Here is a 22559-nt window from a genome sequence, read left to right on the forward strand (position 1 = left end):
GGCTCCTATTTTCCCTAGCATCACTAATCATTCTTCCTGCTACAAATAAGGCCAAATATACCAATCGTGACATAGATGGTCTCAGGAGGCAGCTTATTTTGAGGAATATATCTGCTGTACTTACAAAGTGAGAGAGATGCCTGCACTACCTAGATCTAGGTGCCCTTTCTGACAAAACTAGGCAAGACTCAGTGGTCTCTTCTATAATGTGTTATACTCCACAAATAGTAACCAGCAAGTTGAGTCTGCTTCCATTCAGAGTGAAGGAAATGTTCAGCTGCAGTAAAGTATCTTTCTACTAGGTGTAAAGTAGAATAAAAAGTGAACATAAATACAATCCTCCCACCTCTTTGTGAGATACTCCTCTTGTTATGTTGTAAGGATTAAAAAGCTGGCATGATGGAGATCAATGATTTTGTTTACCTTGGTCACCACAATCATTTAACAAGCTGAATGATAATGGTGTTTCCTGGTACCCTCTAAGTTGTTATGTTCTGGGTTCTGAGTGAGAGTAAGATGGCTAGATCAGCAGCTGAGCAATCCCAGAAGCACAGGGCAGGGGAAAGAAGAAAAAAACACCTCTCAAGTTAGCTTAGCCTGGTTCATGTACTCAAGTTCAATGTATTTCAAGCTGGCAAATCTTACCATTCAGAAATGAATAGGAGAATATAGAGTGATAGCACAGCCAATGAAGACACCTCTGTCCAGGAAAAGGGCACCAAAACTATTTCTTGAAGAGGACTGAAGCACAGGATGTTCTGGATGTTGTGGGCAAAAAAGATGATATTAAGAGAGTTAAACAGTGGGGTGGGTTGAGCAGAGAGGATGTGCAGTCTGTTCCCAAGAGTTTTCAGGCCCAGGTGGACAAAGCCCTGAGCATGCTGTTCTGCCCCCATAGTTCATTCTGCCTTGGGACAGAGTTTGGGCTACAGAGCTCCATAAGCTTTTCCAGCCTTGACTCTTCAAGTCATCTGGTTGCAGATAGTAGCAATCAGTAGCATCTCAACAACACAATGATCATGAAGAAATCTCAAGTCATCTCAGACAATTTATAAACTCACTCACATGGGAAACGAGGAAACAGGTCAGATGTTTCACAGATTTTCCATCACATGCAAGCAGCTCACTTGGATGTGCAGGAAGAAACTATAATGCCCTGAAAAAAATCTAGCCTTGAGAGTATTTGTCTGTTTGTTGGCTTACCATTCTTTCTACAATGATTCTACAATTTGTTTACTTTTCACAGGACACTCTAATTCCCATTTTTAAAGCAGAAACTAACAGCTGACTTTGTAGGAGTGCTGTTTGATTTTGAAGTGGAGAATAAGCAATGAGTTAGAAATTCATTTAGAAATTAGGAATTAATTTTTGAAATTAATTTCAAAATTAGTTAGAAATTATTTTTTTGTTTTTGCCTCTGATAAAGATTTGGCTGTAAAAGGAGGCATTGCACAATGGAAAAAAATTCAGAGACCCATCAGTTTGTAGTGAAGAGGTCATTTCTCAGTTCTTCTTCTAGCCTCAGCTTTATGGCAGACATTGTGCCATCCTATTTCCATGTGCAAGACTGCATCAAAATTACTGCTACGTTTTTCATATCATAAATAAATAGTAAACAGTACCATTTTTTTTAGTTAATCAGATGTGTATTTTAAATTTTGCTAATCCTTCACTGAGATTAAGGAATGCTGCTTGCCAACCTTTTAACAATATACAGCAACGGAAATATTCCATAATAAATACATATATGGACCCATTATTTTCCATTGGCATGCATATGCTTTCCATCATCTTATCATCCTGATAATCTCTCTCTGCCTTACTTAAACTATGTTTACTGTTATAAAAGGTGATACTTTTGTGTGAGACACAGATAAGGCTCTCAGTTATGGCATGAATAACACACAAAATCAGCTTTCAAAAAGTCCATATTGTCAGAAATCTAGTCCGCCCAGAGGCAATGGAGCTTGGTCACCTGCTACATAGGATTTTTTGAGAACTTGACTCTATCTGTGATTAGACATGCAGAAAAGCAGCAGAACTACCAGCTAAACTTGCCCTCTTGTCTTTTAATTTTTCTTCTGCTTCTTTTAATTTTTCTTCTGATTCCTGAATCTGAATCTTGGTGCTTTTGCACTCACAACACACATATACACACACACACACACACACATGCACGTACAGAGAGGTAGAAATGAGTTGAACTGTTTGAATAGACTCATTTGCTCCACTCACATTGAAATACGCCCGTGGTTGTTTTACAGCTTCCAGAAGAGACACATATCTGGTGTCTGCACACTAATTAATATATTTGTCTTCCCTTCCAGTGTTACTAATTGTTCCTTGGGCTTAACCTTAGACAGTGACTTAGTTAAACGCTATATTGAATTTCACCACTTCCATTTGAACTACCTTTCTGGTAGTTCACTGAAGGGTTTATAGTTATCATGAGTGACCAAAGCACTTGGATGTGCGTACTTAGGTCAGTGTATAGGCCTATACATGTGGGATGGGGGTGAAATCTTTTAAAATAAAACAGCTGCAGAAGAAATGGTCAAGCCATTGAAGGCAATATGATAGCTGCTATTAAATCCCACTTTGAGAAACTTCCTTTAGCTTTGATGATTTTTTTCTTCTCAAAAGTTGCTATCAATTTTTCACTGACCTCAGCTCAACCTCAAAGAATCAACCTAACTTGTAGTCTGCTCACATTTTTCTTATGTGGGCACAAAAATAGTAAAACAGAAATAGCAAATTGTATTGAAACTGAAGGTAATCAAAAGTTGGGACGGTTTGGGTTTAAAAAATTTCATTAATTTTATTTTTCTTTTGTAAAACAAATACCCTGAGGTGGTTCACATCAGGATCCTTTTTTGTCTGAAGTTCAGGAAGGTAAGAATTAGTAGTTGGAGACTTTCTCTTTAATTGTAACCAAATGCTACCTTATAAGGGGTTGAGGATTACCATAAAGGTGTTCTCAGCTTTTCAGGCACTGTTGCTGTTCTTGAAATAAAAATAATTTGTATAGTGCCTACTCAGTATGAAATCCGAAAGACTCATAATCTTTATTTATGTTATTTATGTTAACAGCATTTTATTAGGCATCCTTGTTATCGTGAACCCATATATTCCTGTTCAGAAGGGAAACTTCCCCATAAATGGATCGATGCCACAGAGCAACACAAACTCTGCATCTCCTGTAGCTGCAATGCCTACCTGATAGAGGAATCTGAATCTACCAGGATAAGTCAGGCACTGAGCATCTTTTTCTCGGTGCACATGGAGCGCCTTGCAACAAGGTCGACAGAAGCGCCGTGCCAAGCAGCAAACTCTCTGTGGCACTCGTGCACTACAGACCTCAGGATTTCGCCCCTCATCAAGACCTGAGTGCTTGGCCAGCGTAGAAATCCCACATTTCAGCCTGAGAAATCTGTGCAGCGTATGTGCTCTCCACGCCACCCTTCAGGAAGCAACACGTCCTGTTGCACATGCAGCGTTTCGCTGCTCTGCAGATTCCCAGTAAATCTGACTCCCAGAGGCTTTTCCGTGCGTGTTCCCAGGGACTGGGCAGCACATGGGCACCAGGGCCATCAGACAATCCCCAGAAGTGTAAGTCTTACTGTGCAGGCATGCAGTGACTTCATCACATGTGCATAATAAATATGAGGCGCTCTTAAAGTGTTGGCCTGACTATGAGGGCTCTTGCAGGCTTGTGGTTATCACCAGGCTGAATACAACCTGTTGTAGAGCATCCTGGGCAGAGAATCTGACCTGCCACAGCTTCCAAACAGCTTGAAATGGTAACAAATGTATAAATTTATCAACATCTGCCCAGACAATGTTTCTGGGCTGAAAAAGAGAATGTGTTCAGGAAATCCAACCGTTTGGTAGCCTTTAGACTACAAAGCCTGAATTTACCAGGTTGTCCCTTAAGTTTACAGTCTCCTCTTGAGCCCTTGCACTTGCACCTCTTTTCTCACCCTGGGATAAGCGGGCCTCTACCCCCATCTCCATTGTCTAAACATCATTTTGGGGAGTGAAGAAAGCTGATTTTTCCCAGTTTGGAGGACATTTCTGAAAAATATGTGATTTTATAACATCAGTGGAAGGGTTGGCAACTCTTGCATTCAAATAAATACCTACAGCACTTGTTCAGGACTCTGCCTAATTATAAACTAAGAATGATTTCCAGGCTAATAAATATTGGCTGGAGAATTTAGGCTCTTGTATTTTGGCTTGCCCAAAGTGATGCACCCATCCCAAAATAGCAGAGAATCTCTGGAGCAGAACTGGAGTGTCCCAGGCTAACAATTTTGTTGCCCAAAAGACCAAGCAATTTTCATCTTGTCTCCTGTATTAGACTTTTCAGCAGGAGATTTTTAATGCTATTTTTTTTCTAAGGCTACATGTGTTAAGGGGTGAGATCTGAAGGAGCAAAAAAGGAAGGAAATTTTATATATTAGAGCTGGTGAGTTCACCTTTCTGATGAACTTTGTTGCTGTGGAAACAGTTACAAACTGAAAAATTCTCACAGGAGTCTCTTGCCCAAGAAAATTCTGTCTCTTCCACAGACTAATTTTCTCATCTTGATGAAAATCAGCATCTCAGGTGAAGGACTGAACTTTCCTGGAAGGCTGTCTGTGCTGGAGTTACAGTCAGTGGTTCTACTGCAGTGCCCAGAGGTGTTTGACCATGGTTGTGCCACTCCCCAGGAAGCCAGCAAGGACTGAGCACAGTGAGTGGGGGGCACAGTGGAGAGACTGCTTTATTTCATGTGGCAGATAGCAAAGCTCTGTGTAAGTGAAGAGGAATCACCTTCCACAGAATCAGGCAGCCAGAAGAAATGTTAAATACTTACACTGGGCATATTTTTAATGGTTCTGGGACTACTCTGAACCAGCAGCACCAGATATACGGTGGATTATCCAAGGACTGAGGAATTGCAATGACTTGAAAGAGGGCCCACAGAAGGAGTAGCAGTGGCGATTGTTTTATTTCATTGCTAATACCAGTTCCACAGCACCATCAAAAAACAGAAGCCAGACTGTGGATTTGTGGTTCTCAAGGTGGGAATGGTCTTTGGTGTCCCCAGTGGTGACCTTATCAGAGCAAGCATAGAACTGATAGAGCTTACAGCAAGGGCCAGCCAGGTTTCAAATAGGAAATGCTGCACAGTAGCTGCCATGGAGCTGGAACACAAGCAATCAGGTGGGCACAGAGACCTGGGTCCCAGTGCCCTGTGGCAGGCACTGTGTGAGCAGGCTTGCCCAATATCCCATGGGCACACCCCAGGTAGGAGCAGCTTAAGCCTTTGCCTCAGCTCCTCATCACTTCCCCCACTTTTCCCAGTTTTAACACCATATCCTCTTCCCATGTTTCAGATCTTATCTATATTTTTCCTGTCCTTTCCTTATAGCACTTTAACCTTTCTTCAGTCTTCAGTCTTTGCTCTTTTCTCTCTTTATTCTTATTTCCTCTTCCTTTTTTTGACTCAGTTTCTGTCTCCGACTCTCTCTTCAAAGTCTGTAATCTCACTACCACTCAATAAATCAATTATTTTCTGCTCCTTTCAGTCTGCACTTTAATTATAATTTTGGCTTTCACCAAAATTTGTAATTTCTCTGTTTTGCATCCTCAAGTCTCAAGTCTCATTTTTTAAATTCTAAATCGTCACACTCTACCCAGTTCAAAATGTCACCTTCTTCTCTACTGTTATGGTATCTGTTCATCTGATGGTGCCTCACTCACAACCTGCTCTGCTACTCCATCCCCTCAGTTCTTAAAGGAAACAGCATGCCATGATAAATTTACTCAAAAAATCTTCAAAGTTGTCATCAAATCCTCTGCAGTTCTCTTCTGTGCCTTCCCCATCAAGAAAAATTTATCTGTTGCCTACATTTTTTAACCTCCTGATATGCAAGAACTCTTATTGGTCAAGAAGTCTAAGACAAAGGCAATTTTGCCATGGAATTAATCAGGAATCCTATGTATTTTCTGTCTGGAATTGAAGGGGTTTGATTATCAGAAGTATTTTCTGCTATAAATGTTGTGGAATAATCATTCTGTTGCAAAATTAACAGTGGATATAGAATGGGGAAATAATTATATTTTTCTAACCAGATTGTATAAACTTGGGAAAACAAAGCTTTGAAGTATATATGGCTTTGCAAGAAATTATCTATGAACAAATTTTAAGTCTGCAGCTTTTCAATTGCATATCTTTCCATGGAGGATAAGAAAAACACCTGTTCATACACCTGGTGTTTTGGAGACCCTCCTCAGAGATGCCATGTAAAGTGTTGATGCTTGTAGTTCAGTCTGTCTGCTGGTAACCATGTGACATGAATCCATGGAAATGCTGCAAGAAACCGAGCATCTGACTCCTCATCCTGATAGGATCTTGAGTGCAATCCTTGATTTCTAAAAATCATTAAACAAATCAGATGTATTTGACAGTCTCCCTCAAAACCCTTTAGGAATATGATTTATCAAGTCTTGTGGGTGAAAAATGTTTATCTGCCTATGTTATGTTCAACCACAAAACCTTACCCTTTCTCTGCTCCTTCTCTCTGATATCAAATAATTCCCCTGGGCTGCCATACCTCTCCTCTAAAATTAGAAATAAGGAGAAAAATCACTCATCTTTTCTAGATTTCTTGCTATTTGACAAGAAATTCTTAGATGTGTAAAGAAGCCCTTAATCATTCTTGATTTTTTTTTTGTGAGAGAAAACAACAACAGAGTGTAATTTCTGCACTTCTCTCAGATCAAAATCTTATCAATAATCAAAATTCACATTTCTTTTTGAAAAGAGTGATACCATTTTTGTGCATTCAGACTTCTTGTTAAAAATACAAAGACTAGATTTGTCCAGATAGAAGACACACCTGCTTAGAAGGGAATGTGAATTTCATGTTTATTTATGCTTCATAAAAATGAACAATTAGCAATGTAAATATGAATTATACTTTTCTGTCTTAACTATATAGAGGGTAAAGTGAAAACTATATAGAAGGTGAAAGTGTAATTGGATAATGGTTGCATAGTGACCATTAGGATGTTTTTTATCTAGAAATGCATGTCAGGAATAACTGCAGAAGCTGCTGAAAGTATGAGGATTAAGAAAATGCTAGACTATCAAGCAGGTAGTTGCCTATTTGCAGACCAAAAATCAGTCATGAGTTCCAAATAAGAGTTTGTAAATGTCTATCTTCTCTTTCTTTCCCATGCAAGAGCAGTCAGAGTGTGCACAGGGAATAACAAGACAGGAATGTGAGGAAGAGTGGGGAGAGGCTAATATCAGGCTGGGATGCACACCCAGCTCCTCTGCTGTTTGCCAGATGGATTTCTCAGGGCAGGTCCTGCAGCAGAGAGGAAGACTGGGCTCATTGGCACAGACTTGGCTTCCTGCTCAAGAAGCCTGTACACATGCTGCTACAGCAAATCCACCAAACACACTCGACATAAGCTGGAGGGGACTAGGACTAGCAACACAGAAATGAAAGGCTCCATTGTCCATTCATGGCCTCATAAACTATTAACTCCCACTTGAATTGTTCCATTAGATTCCCACTGTAAAATCTTCAGCTTTCTTTTGGTCTTTTCCCTTCACTTTATCCAATTGCTTGTGCAGGATAGCATTTTAGACATATAATATTTTAAGCTGAAAGGTGTATTCCTCTGGAAATTCAAATAGATTGTACTGTAGGAAAATATCTCACAGCAAGCATGTGTTGTGTGCTACACGGAGTGCAGTGTTTGCCTGAGTCCAAAAGACTTGTATGGAGACTAAGTAACAGAAAAAACATTTAGGAAAATATTTCTTAGTTCTTATAACATTGATTCTTTGGTAGGCAACTTTCTTGGTTTATGAAGTAATTTAGCAAGTGCTGTGTTGTAAATTACAAAGTACAGTACATAGCACTCAGGGTAAGGGCAGTTTTGTTATTATGACTGCCCAAGATCTGATAAACTATTATATCTGACTTTATAAACACTTTATTAAATATCACACTATCACAAACCAAAGAATGTTGTATAAAAGCAACTTGAGCAATTTGACATCCACTTTTTGTCATAAAAAAAGAAATATTCTCTTGATTAGTTTCTATGAAGCATAATATCTGTAAAATAAACAAGATAATCCTTATGTAAACAGCACAAAAATACACAGAGCACAAAAATGCACAGAGGCACAAAGAACATTCTTGGCTCTAAAGCCTGAAAGCAAATTTCCGCTTCATTTAATCTAGTTTAATAATGGTTTTAATTGTAGTATTTTTAAGTCACTGAAAAAACTTTTTTTAATTGTACCAAGGTTTGGGGTTTTGGGGATTTTTTGTTTTTTTGTTTTTCTTTTTAGTTGAATCTATCCTCCTAGATAGCATCCCCATGACTGCAGTGAATGTGTGTGTTCATGGGCTCCACTCACACATAATTTCTGATACACTCAGATTTACAGAGTGGCAGATTTCTAAGGAATCTGAGTAAGAAAATGACATTAACTGCTATTATTCTGGGTAGCACCATGCACGCTCCTGTGTCACACAATGCTTTCTCAGTCACACACTGCGTGTAGTTTAGGGAAATGTCCTCCCCTGGATGGTCTTCCATTTTTCCTTATTCCCATATGATCAGAATCGATACTTCCCATTTGCAACCCCCCCGTTTGGTGTTTTTCTCTGTTTGGAGTCAGCCTGACGGGCAAAAGTGACAAAACACCTCATGGAAACACCCCGGTACTCGCCGCAGCTCCACCTGTGACACTGGCGGCGCTCATGTCATCAGCGCAGCAATCAGGGCGCTGTGTGGCAGCCAATGCACATCATTACTCTTTCTCAAACAAGCATGCCCAGCCCGGCTTCAGTGTTAGGGAGGCCGACACAAGCATCGAGGATATTCCCAGTGATCTTTAAGGGGCGTGCGAAAGGGAGGGGTTTTCTCTCACGTGGCTTTGCCGAGGAATTTCTAGCGCAGGGCGCCTTTAATCAGGATTGGGCGATAGCATCTGAGGCACAGGCACCTGGGGCTCCGCTCGCCGCTCCCCTCAGCTGCAAAACCGCGTCGGTGAACTGATAACAGACGAGCACTTCACATCCTATTGCAGGCACAAACCCCTCGCCTCCTCAGGAGCTGTCTTGGCGAGATGGGGTGAGCCCTGCCCAGTGTGCAGGGCAACAGGACTCCCATCACCTGCAGGGGTATTAGAAAAGTGTTCCCAGATGAAAGCCTTTATCCAATTTCAATTGTCCACTGAACAACAACAACATTAAGAGCAACATTGTTCCATTTGCTTCTGTGTCAAACAATAAGACGACTGTTTAGCATTACGTGTTGTTTCCCCGAGTAGCTGAAACTACTGTGGGAGTAGAGAAGTATTTACATCCAAAAAATCTGCATTCCTCGAAGCAGATGTTTTTAATTTTAATAACATCAGCCTATAGTAATGAATATCTGAAATATTCTGATCACTGAGCGCATGTTGCTGTTGAGGAGTAACGCTCCATCGTAATGGGTTTGCAGAAAACATCAGGAGCAACCAGGAGAAATAAACTTCTAACTGTGCTACCAAGAACACTTCTACAATTTTTTTCTTTGAAAGCCATTTAAAATGTCCTCCTGTGCAGAAGAATGACATTTTCTTCGCTGTAGATGTGATATTATAGACCCATAGACCCATACTTGGAAAATTGCACATGTAAAATTTTTTGTAGTGTGTGCCTTTACTTTTCCACACATGCAGCCCAGATGTGTGCATGCACATATCACACAAAACGGGCATGTACTGTTTTTACAAGCTAGGACATATCTTTATGAATAGCACACAAATGGAGAGAGGGGAAGCCCTTTTGGACTGCAGGGTATGCAGGGCAGAGTCCCTGGACTCCAGGTGAAACAAGGTGCCTGCATGTGCAGCGCTCACTGTTCCCACTACTCTGTCCACAGTGCAGGCTGCTGTCGCCGTCCTTGAAGTGACTGCAGAAAAGGGATTGCAGTCCTTTAGTGTAACAGATTGGAGCTCAGTCCAGGCTGCTTTTCTCAATGGAAAGCAGTAAAACCAGCCTGCACAGTGGTCTGCCTTCCCAGGCAAGACTGGTAATGGTAGATAGGCTAACTTGACTATGTACGATTTTTTTCCACCAACAGTAAGCACATGCAAAACTTCAATTCATACAAATAGGCGCCACTCTGATGAAAAGTTGTCCTAAGCAGAACAACTTGTACTGATGAGGTTTGTATTTGTAAGTTTTTGTGATCTTTTTCCCATGGACGTCTTTTGTAGATGTTGTTCCACACATTATTTGGATTGAATTTGGATTGACATATCTGAACTGATTGTTCTAAAACATTTCTTAATAAAATCAGGGCTCTGAATCCACTTACCTCTTTTATTTAAATAAAAAAAAAAAAAAACACACCAAAAAAAAAAAAAAAAACACAACTCACAAACACGGGAAAAAAAAAAAAAAGCAATGTGACTTTCATTTAGCTTTATGTGAGAAAAAAAATTCAACTAAAAGGACTTATTTGAAAAGAATATGTTTAACTGCATATGCTGCATCTGCATTCTGCTTTCATAGCTGCTAGGCTTCAAGTGACCAATCTCTTAGAGTGCCATACTTTGTGCACGTGTGCAGGCTGAGATGGGAAAAGCTCGGCACTGTGTGAGTTGTGGAGCAAGTGTTTCAAAATCTACACTCCCAAATCACTGCAGCCCAGCAGGAGACCTCTGGACCTACCAGCCATTCCTTGATCTTTAGGTGCATTAACCTGCATCTAGGTGCTCAGGGTAAGCAAAATCAGGAGTTAGTCATAAGAAGGAACTAAAACAAGGCATGGAGACAGGTGAAAAAAATATGCTTAGCACCATAGATACAAATATGTTTGCATTATACAAAACACTTTGAGGATGTATTAATGGTTTTGGGTTTTTACAGTGGAACATGACTCTGAAAAAACATATTGGATTTAAATCCTCAAAGTGCAGAACTTGCACTTATTTCAAGGAACATTCGACTCTTTGCCACTTGGAAATCCTCTCCCTGAAGTACCTATCTTTATTTTAGCATGTGAATCATTCCTATTAAAAAAAAAAAGAAAGTCTCTTCAAAACAAAAGGTGTATTTTAGCTCTATGGATGCACCAATTATCTCAAACCTTAATAGTATTAGAGTAACTAGAAGGAAAGCAGCCTGATGTGCTCATTCTGAGAAGGAAGGTGGAGCATTACTTCTGGCAAAAAGTTTTGTGTATCAGTAAACTATGAAAGGGTAGTGCCAGCGGCACCATAAATAATCAAATCACATCCGTGCAGTGATCAAATGTAAACTCTTGTGCCAGCATTGCTCCCATGGAAATCTCAGGGAATTTCAGTTTAATTTCTCATTGAACTGAAGGGCACAGAGTTGGATTTCTCTGTTCCAAGGGAGCTGGGAAGGGGACTATGGATTATTCTTTTCTCTGTAGGTATCTTTACATGTACCTGCAAAAATGTTGAGCCATAAAACCGTTGAATCCTTAAGTTTTGCTGCTAAAGAGAATCCATAAAAAGAGATTTATTGTCATATTTCCTCTTTGCGTTGCACTGTTCCCCTCCACCATAAAATATTCTAGTCGGTTTATAGCAAAGCAAATATAGCAGCTTAGTTCATAAACGCCAAATTCTTCTCTGTTACACTCGGGCTTTCAGACACGATCGAATTAGCTCCGACCTGTGCTGATGCCGCCGTACCGAGGCTTATCGAGCCCTGCGTGTTCAGAGGGGTCCGAGGGCAGGCACCGAGGCGGACCCGCACCGCCCGCAAGCCTGCGGGAACCCGCCCAGGCACTCCCAACTTTTAATCTTCCTGAGTAACATTTAAAGCGGCTCTGTACAGCAGTCAAACGAGAATAGCAGAGAGAGGGAGCGGGTGCGGCAAATGGCCCCGACTGCTCGGGCTGCCCCACGGGGGACAGGCGGGCCGGCCGCCGGCTCCCTGACCCCGGCATGAGCGGGCAAGGCGGCTCTGGGGAAAATCCCTCCCGCTGGAAAGCTAGTGCCTTCGGAGCAGAAGCTGCAAAACACGCCAAAAAAAAAAAAAAAAAAAAAAAAAAAAAAAAAAAAAACCCCAAAAAAATTAAACTTTTTTTTTTTTGTCATCATTTAGCCGGGGGAGATCGCGGATGATTTTTTAGTTTTGGCGGACCCCGCTGGCTCGGTGGCTCCCGCGGGCGGTGCCGCTCGGTTCCCGGCGCAAGGGAAGGGAAAGGGAAAGGGAAAGGGAAAGGGAAAGGTGTGTGCGGGGCCGTACGGCAGAGCAGGGCAGGCAGGGGCGGGCGGGCGGTCTGGCGAGGGGAACTCGCCCCAACGCGCAGGTAGCCACAAGCCAGGCTCTAATTACTAAGCAAACAAGGTGAAATATCGAATCGGCCTCGCCCGTGACAAGATCTGCGCTTTTTGCCGCCAATTTGTTTGTGGAGCTCTATTTAAAGGCGCTTGATTGAGGAAACGTTGAAAATAGCAGTTAGGGTTTCCCTAATGAGACCTCTAGAGGAAAGCAGCGGCATTCAGGGGGCTGCAGCAGGAGGAGGGGAAGCGCTTAACCCTTTCCAGCCGCCCCCAGCCCGGCGGTGCCATGGGCAGGGGCCGGCCCGCCGCCTCCCCCCGGTCTCTGGGAGGGGTGCCGGGCCGTGCCGGGCCGGGCTGAGCATCCCCGGCGGCTCCCGAGGGGCGGCCCGGGTCCCCGAGAGGGGAACAGTGTCGGGCCTGACGCCCCGCGCCCTTTGATGCAGTGGGTCGGATCGCCGTGTGGCTGCGGGCTGGTGCTTCAACACAGTAGCCCAGAGGCGGGCGGGGCAAAAAAAAATTCCAAACGGCCCTTAGAAATGCCGAAAAGGCAGGGAACTTATTGAATTAATAACGAGATGTGTCACACCAACACGCCCTGCGCGGGGGCCTGTGGCACTCCTTCCCCTCCATCCATCGCTCCCGTTTCTGCTGCTGTGCGAGCCTGCCCCGACACTCATTCTCGCAACCTCGCACACGCTTCGGGCCCAATTAGCGCCTGTGTGAGCCCCGCGTTACACACGAACGAGACCTCCGCTAAAAATGTCGATGATATTTTGAAAGGCGCTAATGCCTGTGAGGGAATGTGGATCGCAGCCCTTTTCTGCAGGCTGCTTTCTCAATGTGCTAACACTTGAACCACATTGATATCTCCCCGTTCTCGATTTTATGAGTCAGCTTTAGCTCCGAACAACGGGGCTTGGCTTTGCAATGGGTTGCCTGCAGCCTGGGATCTTACCTAGAGCATCTGAACGCCCCTTTTGCCTGGGTACCAGCCTCTGCTCACACGTGAACCTCTGCCTGTTGATTGCATTTATATGTGTGCATGTGTGTGTGTATATATATATATATGTGTGTGTGTGTGTGTATGTATACACACACCTGGACGGAGATCAAAATAAACTTTTAGGGAATACCTAATAAAAAGTGAGCACTGTCTCTCCCTAGAGGAAAGAAAAGGTGAGCTGCAGAAAAACAAAGTGTTGACTTAGTAAAATAAGTTCTGCAGGATGATATAAAGTATTTATTTTTGTTGTCGCATTTACACCCACTCCTTTTGGCCGCAGCTCTGTTCCCCTCCAGGTCTGGGGAGGTACATGGCATTCACCTCTCCGTTTTCCAGCTTCTTAACTTTCCTGAAAAGAAGAAAAAAGAATTATAATTTTTTTCCTTCTAAAGCGCAGCAAATAACTATTTTGTGTATCCACAAATAGGTTGTATCATCACATCATCTGAACGAACAAATTACAGTATGCGGCCGTGCATTTCTAGTAAAATCTCCTATATTCTGTTTACATTATACCATTTCTGTTTGTAATTATTTCATTTTAATTTTATGTCACTTTTAACACAAGCCAGACCGGTTTTCCCTCCGTGTTTTGTACACAATGCTCTCTTTCTCGATAAGATGTTCTGTCCTATCTTTTCGCTTTTTTCTTTTAAAAAATGTTTATAGTTCCCCAAGAGCAATTCTCCAGTATTTCACTCTTGCATTTTAAGGACTTGTCCCTGTCTTGCTTTATTTGTTTGTGTGAAATTTAGTTTGAAAGGAGATCAGAGAGAGCAGGAGGGGTTTGTAATAAGAGAATGACCAAGTGACCTAAAGGCTGATTATATGTCATTAACTGGAGACTTGGTGTATCCAAATTACCAAAAAGACCTCACTCAGCCAGATCAATTACACCGAGATACGCGTATAGGAACTGCCGCACGGGCTGATGCTGGCTTGCAACAAGTGTGCAGCCGACATTTGTGGGACTCAGCTGCTGAATTTTCGGACGAGCCCGTGTGCCGCAGCCCAACCCGGGCAGGCGGGAGCGGGCGCAGCGCTGCGGGCATGCGGAGCGAGGGACAGCGGCAGGACCACAGCGACATTTTGGGGATGTAGTTAGGGCCAAATTGCGGCTAATTTTCACTGCTCCAGAGGGATTTTTCTCCTAAGCCAAGCGAGGTTACCTTTGATCTATGAAGGCTCCCTAAACCCCAGCCTCGTTAAATGGAGACTTTCCATGAAGAATGACAATAGAAGTGTTGATTTTTGTTAACCTAAACACAAAACGATGCCAGCCTAGCCTTCTCCTTCCTCCACCGTCTGAACTTCAGATGCTGGACGACAAAATATTCGTTAATGAAGGCAATTACATTCGCGAGTTATTTCGTCAGAGTCGAGCTCAAGAGCAAATTAAGATGTTATTTCCCGGGAATAAAAACAAATATTAAGTGGGAAAATAGCGTGTTTGTCTGTTTGCGTGTTCGTGTTTATACACACGCGTGCATGTGTAGGAGATGCACATAACAATTCCAATAAATAGAGACACACTGTGTTCACTGCAGACTTTTGTAAGGTCTTTATTACTATTCTTCTGACAAAGAAGGGCTCTTGGTTGGAACTCGTTATGTTTTCCTTTTCTTTCCCTGATTCCTGTCCAGGGTCTAAATGCAACTCTGGATGCTCAGTCACAAATATAAGCAATCCTCGAATAATTGCTTGCACATGCACTGGTAAAACGCGTAGGGTCCCGCGCTTACTGCCAATCATTGCAACTTACGAAATTATCAGTGTCTTGGTGTCTTGTTTTTTTCTCATCCCTGGTCTTCTTTTTTTCTTTCTTTTTTTTTTTTTTTTTCTTTTTTTTTTTTTTTTTATTTTAATACACAACGGCTGAGAGATTATCATGCCTGAAATATGTGGGCGTTCATTACCGATAATAGTAACGTAAACCAGGGTTCCTTCACCTCCAAGGGCAGCGATTAATTCGGGCCTGCTGGGCCCGATCCCGCCCTCTGCCCAGGGCGTTGAAATACAGGTTGTGCGAGCACAAGAGAGGGTGCAAGCCAGGCCCATTAGGCACAAGTCCTTTTCATTAACCCGCACTGACAGGTTGACCTCCAAATCATATTTCTCCGTGCCTCTTTTCAAAAATCCCTTTTCTTGCATGTTTATGCTCTTTCACGAACTCCTAAGCGACGCCCCAGATATAGGATGCATGGCATGCCTGGGACACGGGATGCTCCAGCATCCCTGAATCCACCCGACAATGATACCCCCTTTTCTGATACGCTTGGTCCCGGGTCAATGACATCATGCACTCTATAAATTCAAACCCGTCTCGGCTTTTCAAGCCGAGCACCGGGCGGCTGAGCGATGCGGTGGGCAGCCGGGGGAAAGGGAGAATCGGCACCCGGGCACTCAGGGAGCTGCGGGAGGGAGAGACGCCGAGGGAGCTGCACGGCCAGGGCAGCGCATCAAAAGCACAGGGCGGGGTGTCCTTGGGGTGCTTCCGTGTGTCTGATTATTTCTCGGCTTTAATGAAAATTGTGGAGGGACATCCCGGTGCTGCTGCACGGAGCAGGGATGGGTATGTCTGGCGTCGGTACCGGGCACCTCAGCGGTGCCTGCGGCTGCCCTGTCCGCATCATTGTCCCACGGCTTTCGGGCGCTCCTCAAAAGGAAGGTGCGCTCCAGCAGCAATGAGCGGGCTCGCTGCCCAGGCACCGGCCAGGCGCCTCTCTGCCCCTGGCCTGCTGCTCACAGGCCTGGCCCGGCGCAGTGTTCCCAGGTCAGCCAGCCCGGGAGTCCCCAGCAGATGTGGCTTTCCGACCACCCAGCGTCGGCATCTCTTCCCCGTTTCCATACGGTTTTCCCCGACTGATTCGGAGAAATTAGCTTAATTTGCAATTTAGCTCTAATTCACACAAGCCCGGCGGGGAGGAGGGGGGAGCGCGGCTCTATTGTTCTGTTATCCCAGCTCCCACCCCGCTCCCGGCCCGGAGGAGAGCAGTGACCTGGCGATAAGCGGCACGGCGGCGGCGGCGGAGCGCCGGGCCAGGGCAGGGCAGCGCAGGGGCGGCCCCGGTGGCGGGAGCGGAGCGATCCCCGGCCCCGCCGGCCCCGCCAGGGCTCCGGCCCCGCTCCCCGGCACACACCGGGGGCGAGGGCAGCCCCTTCCTCCCGCCGGCCCCGCGGCAGGGCTGGAGGGGCGAGAACGCAGGGCACAGCTAGCGATACAGCCCCCACACGCACCGATTCCCGAAAAAATAAAAGAAAATAAATTCTAAGCAGCGGGTAGAGGAAGAGAAAACCAGCCTCGGCACAGTCTCCACCGAAATTTCTTTATTATAGCGGGCTAGGAGAGTCCTGTTTGGCAGCAGAATCCAAATAAATCGCCGCCTAACAAGCAACTATTTTGGCAGGGAAATAAAGTGACATAAGACTAAGGTTTCTTTTTCTTTTCTGTTTTTTTTTTTTTCCTTGTTTTTTTTTTTCTTTTTTTTTTTAACCATATGATTTGTGCACGAAAAAAAAAATCTAATCAAATCAATAAGTGTAAGATTGGTATAAATGATGGTGCTTTTAGCGGACTTTGAGCATAGTATCGGGAAAGGTACTTTGAGCTGCAGCGTTTTTCAACGTTTTTCCCATCATGGCTTGTAGCCTTTTCCAAACAGAAAAGGCTACAACACATGATGGGAAATCCTGAGCATTTAAAAACTGAGGGAGGACAAGAGAGTTGCATTTGCTCTGAAACTCGCTTAATAAAACTCATAAATAACTGCTGGGATAAGAGGGAAATATATATATAAGATCCTTCTGTGTGCTTTATCTAGACATCCTCTTTCTCCAAAGTTAATTAAGCAATCACGACTCTAGCTTTGGAGACTGGTGTTCTGATCGATATCTCCTGTATATTTTATTACTTTTTCTCTGTCTCATGTTTTCCGTTTCCTTCATCATTGGAGATGCTATCAGAGCGACCGTAGTGTCTTGTCACAGAGCCTGTCACAGTTGCAGTCTAACCTGCAGTGTGTCGCAAAGCTCGTACACAAGCAGGGAGAGTGTAAAGAAACACACGCCCGTTTACAAGCCAGTATAACTTTCCGGCCTCGACAAGGTCCAGTTCTTCTTCCCATCAGGAATATATCGCAGCAAAACAAAGCTGGAGAAACGGGGTGGGTTTCCAGGCTGCGCCCTGCAGACATATCATCCCAAACGGCGGGGACACGCTCCAGGGCTCTGCCTGCACGGTCTGCCCACGGCCTTCCTTACATTTAAAAATCCACACTGCAGACACGTCCTTTCCTCGGGATAACACAATAAATACACGTGTGCTTGTGCATATATAGATACAGATATCCATCAGCGGGCTACAAGCATGTGTGTGTACGTATAAGATATATGTGTATATACATCAATTCTACATCTGGACTAGTTTTTCACTTTCGTACTCAGTTTACACCCAGACGCTCACACATATGTGTATATGCTTATAAAAACCTACGCCTGGCTGTCTGCGCTCCGTGCGCGTCTCCCCTTTGGGTCCGGCTCCGCGCTCCCGTCCTGCCGAACCGCGGGGCCAGCACTGTCCCTCGCCTTTAGCATTCCCCCGAGGAAGCAGCCCCGGGTAGCACAGCAGGCTGCTCCTTGGCTGCCGGCCTCACCCGCGGGGACCGTCCGCTGCCTGCAGGGCATTCCCGGCCGGGAGCCGGCGGACGCACCCGCAAAGCCCCCGGTCCCAACAAGCGGCCCTGTACCAAGCAGCCCTCTCACACCGGGACCGCCCGAGCTCAGCCTGCCTCCTCTCCCCGGGCATCGAGCTGATTTTCGCTCTCTTCCCAGCACCCAGCCCTTCCCCCGAGGTACCCCCGCAGCCTCTGCAGAGGGGCCGGACAGCGCCTTAAGCTGCTGCAGAAATTGGACCATAGTTCTTGCTGCCTTCTTTCGCAGACTCCTCCATCTCTATCTTTCTCCTTCTTTAATTTATGACCTCTCAGCTCCTGTTGACACAGTTTTCCACACGGCCTATATTGCAGAACTGCGTTACAATATACGCCGAATCAGCCCAGGCGTCAGCCAGCACAAATAAGAGTGGGTATTTGGTATTTCGCAGCTATTTAGTAATGCTCGGCTCCATCTGAGGATGACAACAAATGCACCTCGCCTCCGAGTTATCCATGAGTTACAGCTTGAGATTAATTTTTCTTTTGTAATATCTTCAAGCTTACTAAAGCAAAGCACCTAAATAGCTACAGGAGATTTCCTCCTTGGCCTGGATGCTAAGCAAAAATTTAACCATTCCCTTTCGATAACATCTGCTTTCCGCAGATGCTGGTCTTTTTTATCGCAGAAGCAGGAATGCTGAGAAATATTTATATATTTTTTAGTAAAAGCTAGAAAATTAGCTCGAAACATGCTGGAAAAAAATATTCGGTTACTTACCGATCATACCAGCTCAAAAAGCATGAGACCGATTTCAGGCGATTTTTGAGCCACTCGCGTGAAGGCTGGTGGAGGCGCACAGGACAGGCAGTAAGCTGGAAAAGAATCAGTTAGAGTCGGGCTTATTGTTATTGTCTCAAAACAATTCTTACAGGGCCACCCCCGTCCAAGCCCCGAGCGCTCCCTGCCCCGGCCAGCCGGGTCGCCAGGCGGGTGACAGGCGAGGCAGAGCCGCTCCGCCGCCCTCCTCACGGAAACAGTGATCTCGTGGTGTGCATTAACAGCGATACGGGCAGGAGCCGGAGCGCTGCTGGGCATGCCTGCAGCAGCCGGGCACCGATGAAGTGCCCTCCGAGCCGGTTTAATTTGTTCCTCTCCCGGACCGGCACAAAACGCTTTGCCAAAGCAACCTCAGAGCCCATTCACATAGACTTTTGCCAATAAACTTCTGGGATCCATACTGTACCTGGTTTGAGATTATCCGATATTTAAGTTTTAACGAGTTTGTAGGGGGGTTTTGTTGTTCGGGGTTTTTAAATTTTTTTTTTTAATGCAGATTTTACTGTAAGGCATCTGCTAAACACTTGCATTAACCTCTGCCTCCATGATAATTTTTCCCCCCTTGTTTTAATTACATTAGGGATGCGGAGGGGCAGCCAATCCTAAAAGAGAAGCCCGGCAATTAGCAGAGCGAACATCAAAAAGTTTTATTGCGGAGGGCGGCGGGCTCCGCCCCCGCCCCGGCCATTGGCGGCCGCCGCTTCTGACGACATATATTAACCCGAGCGGCCCTAAACATGTAGCTGTACATGGAGATCGGGCCGGGGAGCCCTGCCAGTGCCCCGCGCCGCGCCGAGCCCCGCCGCCGCCCGCCGCCGCCGCGCCCGGCCGAGCGGCGCGGATGCCCCAGAGGAGCGCCGGGGCGCTGAGCAGCGCGGCGCGGCGGGCAGGGATGCGAGCGCCCGCCCAGCACTGACGGCCCCGCCGCCGCGCAGGGCAGAGCCAGCGCCGCCCGCCCCGAGCCGGGGGCGCATGGAGGGGGGCCGCGTGTAAGTACCACCCGGCCGGGCCGCGGCGGACTTGGCGAGAGCGGAGGGAAGCAAGAGGCGAGGAAGATCCCAAGCTGGGAAGCCAAGCCATTTTTGTTTTGGTCGACATCTCTCCGTAGTTTTGTTCTTTTTTTTTTTTCCTTTTTTTTTTTTTTTTTTTTTTTTTTTCTGTGCGCGCTTCCTCGAAGACCCGGCCCCGGGCGAGGAGGAGGAGGAGGTGGAGGCACAACGCATGAGCGGCGGCGGCGGCGCCCGGGGAGGGGGGATCGCTCGGGCACCCGCGGGGACTCTGCAGCAGCGCCCTATGGAGAGGCAGCGGGCAGTGGGGCAGTGCTGAGGGGTGAGCGGCGGGCAGCATCTCCCGCCGCTGCGGCGGGGTGGGGGGCGGGCGGGGAGGGGAAGCCTTTGTTTTGGGGCCCGGGGGGGCGGGGTGGGGTGCTCTAGGGAGCGGGGATGAGTCTAGTGGGCGGCTTCCCCCACCACCCGGTGGTGCACCATGAGGGCTACCCTTTCGCTGCCGCCGCCGCCGCCGCCGCCGCCGCCGCCACCCGCTGTGGCCACGAGGAGAACCCCTACTTCCACGGCTGGCTCATCAGCAGCCACCCGGAGATGTCCCCCCCCGACTACAGCATGGCTCTGTCCTACAGCCCCGAGTACGCCAACGGGGCGCCGGGCATGGACCACTCCCATTACGGGGGGGTGCCGCCCGGGAACGGCCCGCCCGGGCTCGGGGGGCCCCGGCCGGTGAAACGCAGGGGCACGGCGAACCGCAAGGAGCGGCGCAGGACTCAGAGCATCAACAGCGCCTTCGCGGAGCTGAGGGAGTGCATCCCCAACGTGCCCGCAGACACCAAGCTCTCCAAGATCAAAACCCTCCGTCTGGCCACCAGCTACATCGCCTACCTCATGGACCTGCTGGCGAAGGACGACCAGAACGGGGAGGCGGAGGCTTTCAAGGCAGAGATCAAGAAGACAGACGTGAAGGAAGAGAAGAGGAAGAAAGAGCTGGTCAGTGCCTCGGAGCGGTTCGGGGCGGGACGGGGCGGGGGAGCCGCGCAGGGGAGGCTGCTCGGTGCCCTTCGGCGCCCCATGCGAGCGCACCCGGCTCCTCTCTGGGCAGAGCCGCCGGGGAATGTCCATGGGGGACACCTCGGTCCCCCGGCCCCTGGCCGTAGCTGCGGGCCTAAAGCGGGACCGCGCACAGCCGGGAGCGGCCGTCGGCCTCCGGATCCGACCCGGAGGCTGAGAGCAGCCGCGGGGAAAAGGCGGCCGCAGTAGGGGCCCCCGGGGAGGCTGTTCCCGGGCTGCTGCTTGTCCCGTATCCCAAACTCTGATCTCGCAGGAGGCAAGCCTCTGCTCTCTTAAATGGAAATGTGTAGGCATGATTACCTGCTAAGCCCAGCCCGGCTTTAAGCCTTCGGCAAGTCCGAGGTTCGCAGCGAGAGGCTTTCCTGCCTCTGCACTCCGCGCTTCAGCCTTTTCGCTTTTTAACGGGAGGCTCGGTTTAGGCCGGGCAGCGCAAGCCCCGTTCCGTGCAGGCCCCACGGCGCGCTCGCGGGTGACCGATTCCGCATGTGTTACCGGCTTTGCCCCGGTACATACCGGTGCCCAGCTTCTCCCCGCACTCAGGGAGAGCCTGGTTTAGGGGAGGCCTTATCGCAATCCCCGTGGACGGCTGGCGCTTCTCAGCCCCCAGCCCCGCGCTCCGGCCCGGCAGAGCAGCGGGGCGGCGCGGAGCGGGAATTGCCCCGCCACGGGCCCGGCGGCGGCGGCTTCTCCCGCGGCGAGGCGCCGTGGATGGAGGTCCCCGTGATGCCTCTCGAAGCCCGCAGGCCTCGATGGGCTCGGGTCTCCTCGTAGCTTTCGATGTCGAAGCAGAGCAGATGCGACCTAGAAAGGGGAGGAATATATCTAACTTTTTTTTCTCTCCTCTCCCCCTTCTGTTTCTCTCTCTCTCTCTCCCCTCGCATCCTGTCTCCCCAGAACGAAATCTTGAAAAGCACAGTTAGCAGCAACGATAAGAAAACCAAAGGGAGGACTGGCTGGCCGCAGCATGTCTGGGCTTTGGAGCTCAAGCAGTGAGCACGGCAGGACTGGAGGAGCCGTCCTCTTAGTCTCGGTAGTGAGCTCTCCTCTGAGGACTCTTTGTATTTGGAATAATCCAGTTTATTTATGTGCAATTTCTCCCCCAACCCCCCAAAATGTGGATATTTGAAGGAGAGGGAAAAAGCATTCCATATATGAAGAGGAAACTCCAGCTTGGTAAGGGGTAACGTCTCTAAATGTTTCGTGAATGTTATTTGCTCTGTATAAAACACGTGGGGAAAACAGAACCGTAGAAAAGGAAAAAAAAAATCCCTCCCTGGCATTAGTGTGTATGTGAAGTGTATCTTTAATACTTGGCCTTTTGGATATAAATATTCATGGGATTATAAAGCTATATTTCAACAAAAGCAGTTGCACCAATGTTTCGATTGACTCGGTATTTAGTGTCGTAATTTTGTTGTGGTCGTTCAGTATTTGAAGATGTTTTCAACAGTTATTGGTTATGTGCACTTCCGTCCGTAAGGGAAAAAGTGGAATCTAATTAATATTGAAGGTGTAAACGTTGTAAGTACTCAATAAACCACTGTGTGTGTTTTTTACAAAACAAAAGAAAAAAAAAAAGAAAAAGAAAAAAAAAAAAGAAAATCCAAATCTTTTTATGTTTTATACCTCAAAATGTTTTGAATAACAGCGTTGTTTATGG

The 22559-nt window shown here is 46.7% G+C and overlaps 1 protein-coding gene and 1 long non-coding RNA gene across 2 annotated transcripts; one reads left to right on the forward strand and one right to left on the reverse strand.

Moving 5' to 3' along the window:
• Window positions 1-13541: 13541 nt before the first annotated feature.
• LOC134418209 (uncharacterized) lies at window positions 13542-19492 on the reverse strand. Its single transcript, XR_010027738.1, has 3 exons — window positions 19228-19492; window positions 18762-18856; window positions 13542-13680 (listed from the first exon to the last, which is right to left on the reverse strand). It is a non-coding gene; the product is annotated as an uncharacterized LOC134418209 (long non-coding RNA).
• A 771-nt stretch (window positions 19493-20263) lies between these two features.
• Window positions 20264-22266, forward strand: HAND2 (heart and neural crest derivatives expressed 2). Its single transcript, XM_063156193.1, has 2 exons — window positions 20264-20818; window positions 21794-22266. Exons 1-2 carry the CDS (start codon window positions 20264-20266, stop codon window positions 21890-21892), a joined length of 654 nt encoding a protein of 217 aa, XP_063012263.1. The 3' UTR covers window positions 21893-22266.
• Window positions 22267-22559: the final 293 nt, after the last annotated feature.

This window comes from Melospiza melodia, chromosome 5 (assembly GCF_035770615.1).
Source record: "Melospiza melodia melodia isolate bMelMel2 chromosome 5, bMelMel2.pri, whole genome shotgun sequence".
NCBI classification, from domain to species: Eukaryota; Metazoa; Chordata; class Aves; order Passeriformes; family Passerellidae; genus Melospiza; species Melospiza melodia.

Coding starts and splice junctions, on each gene's coding strand:
- HAND2 (XM_063156193.1), top strand. CDS start 20,264: ATGAGTCTAGTGGGCGGCTTCCCCCACCACCCGGTGGTGCACCATGAG. Junction 20,819..21,793: donor AGAAGAGGAAGAAAGAGCTG/GTCAGTGCCTCG, acceptor CTGTCTCCCCAG/AACGAAATCTTGAAAAGCAC.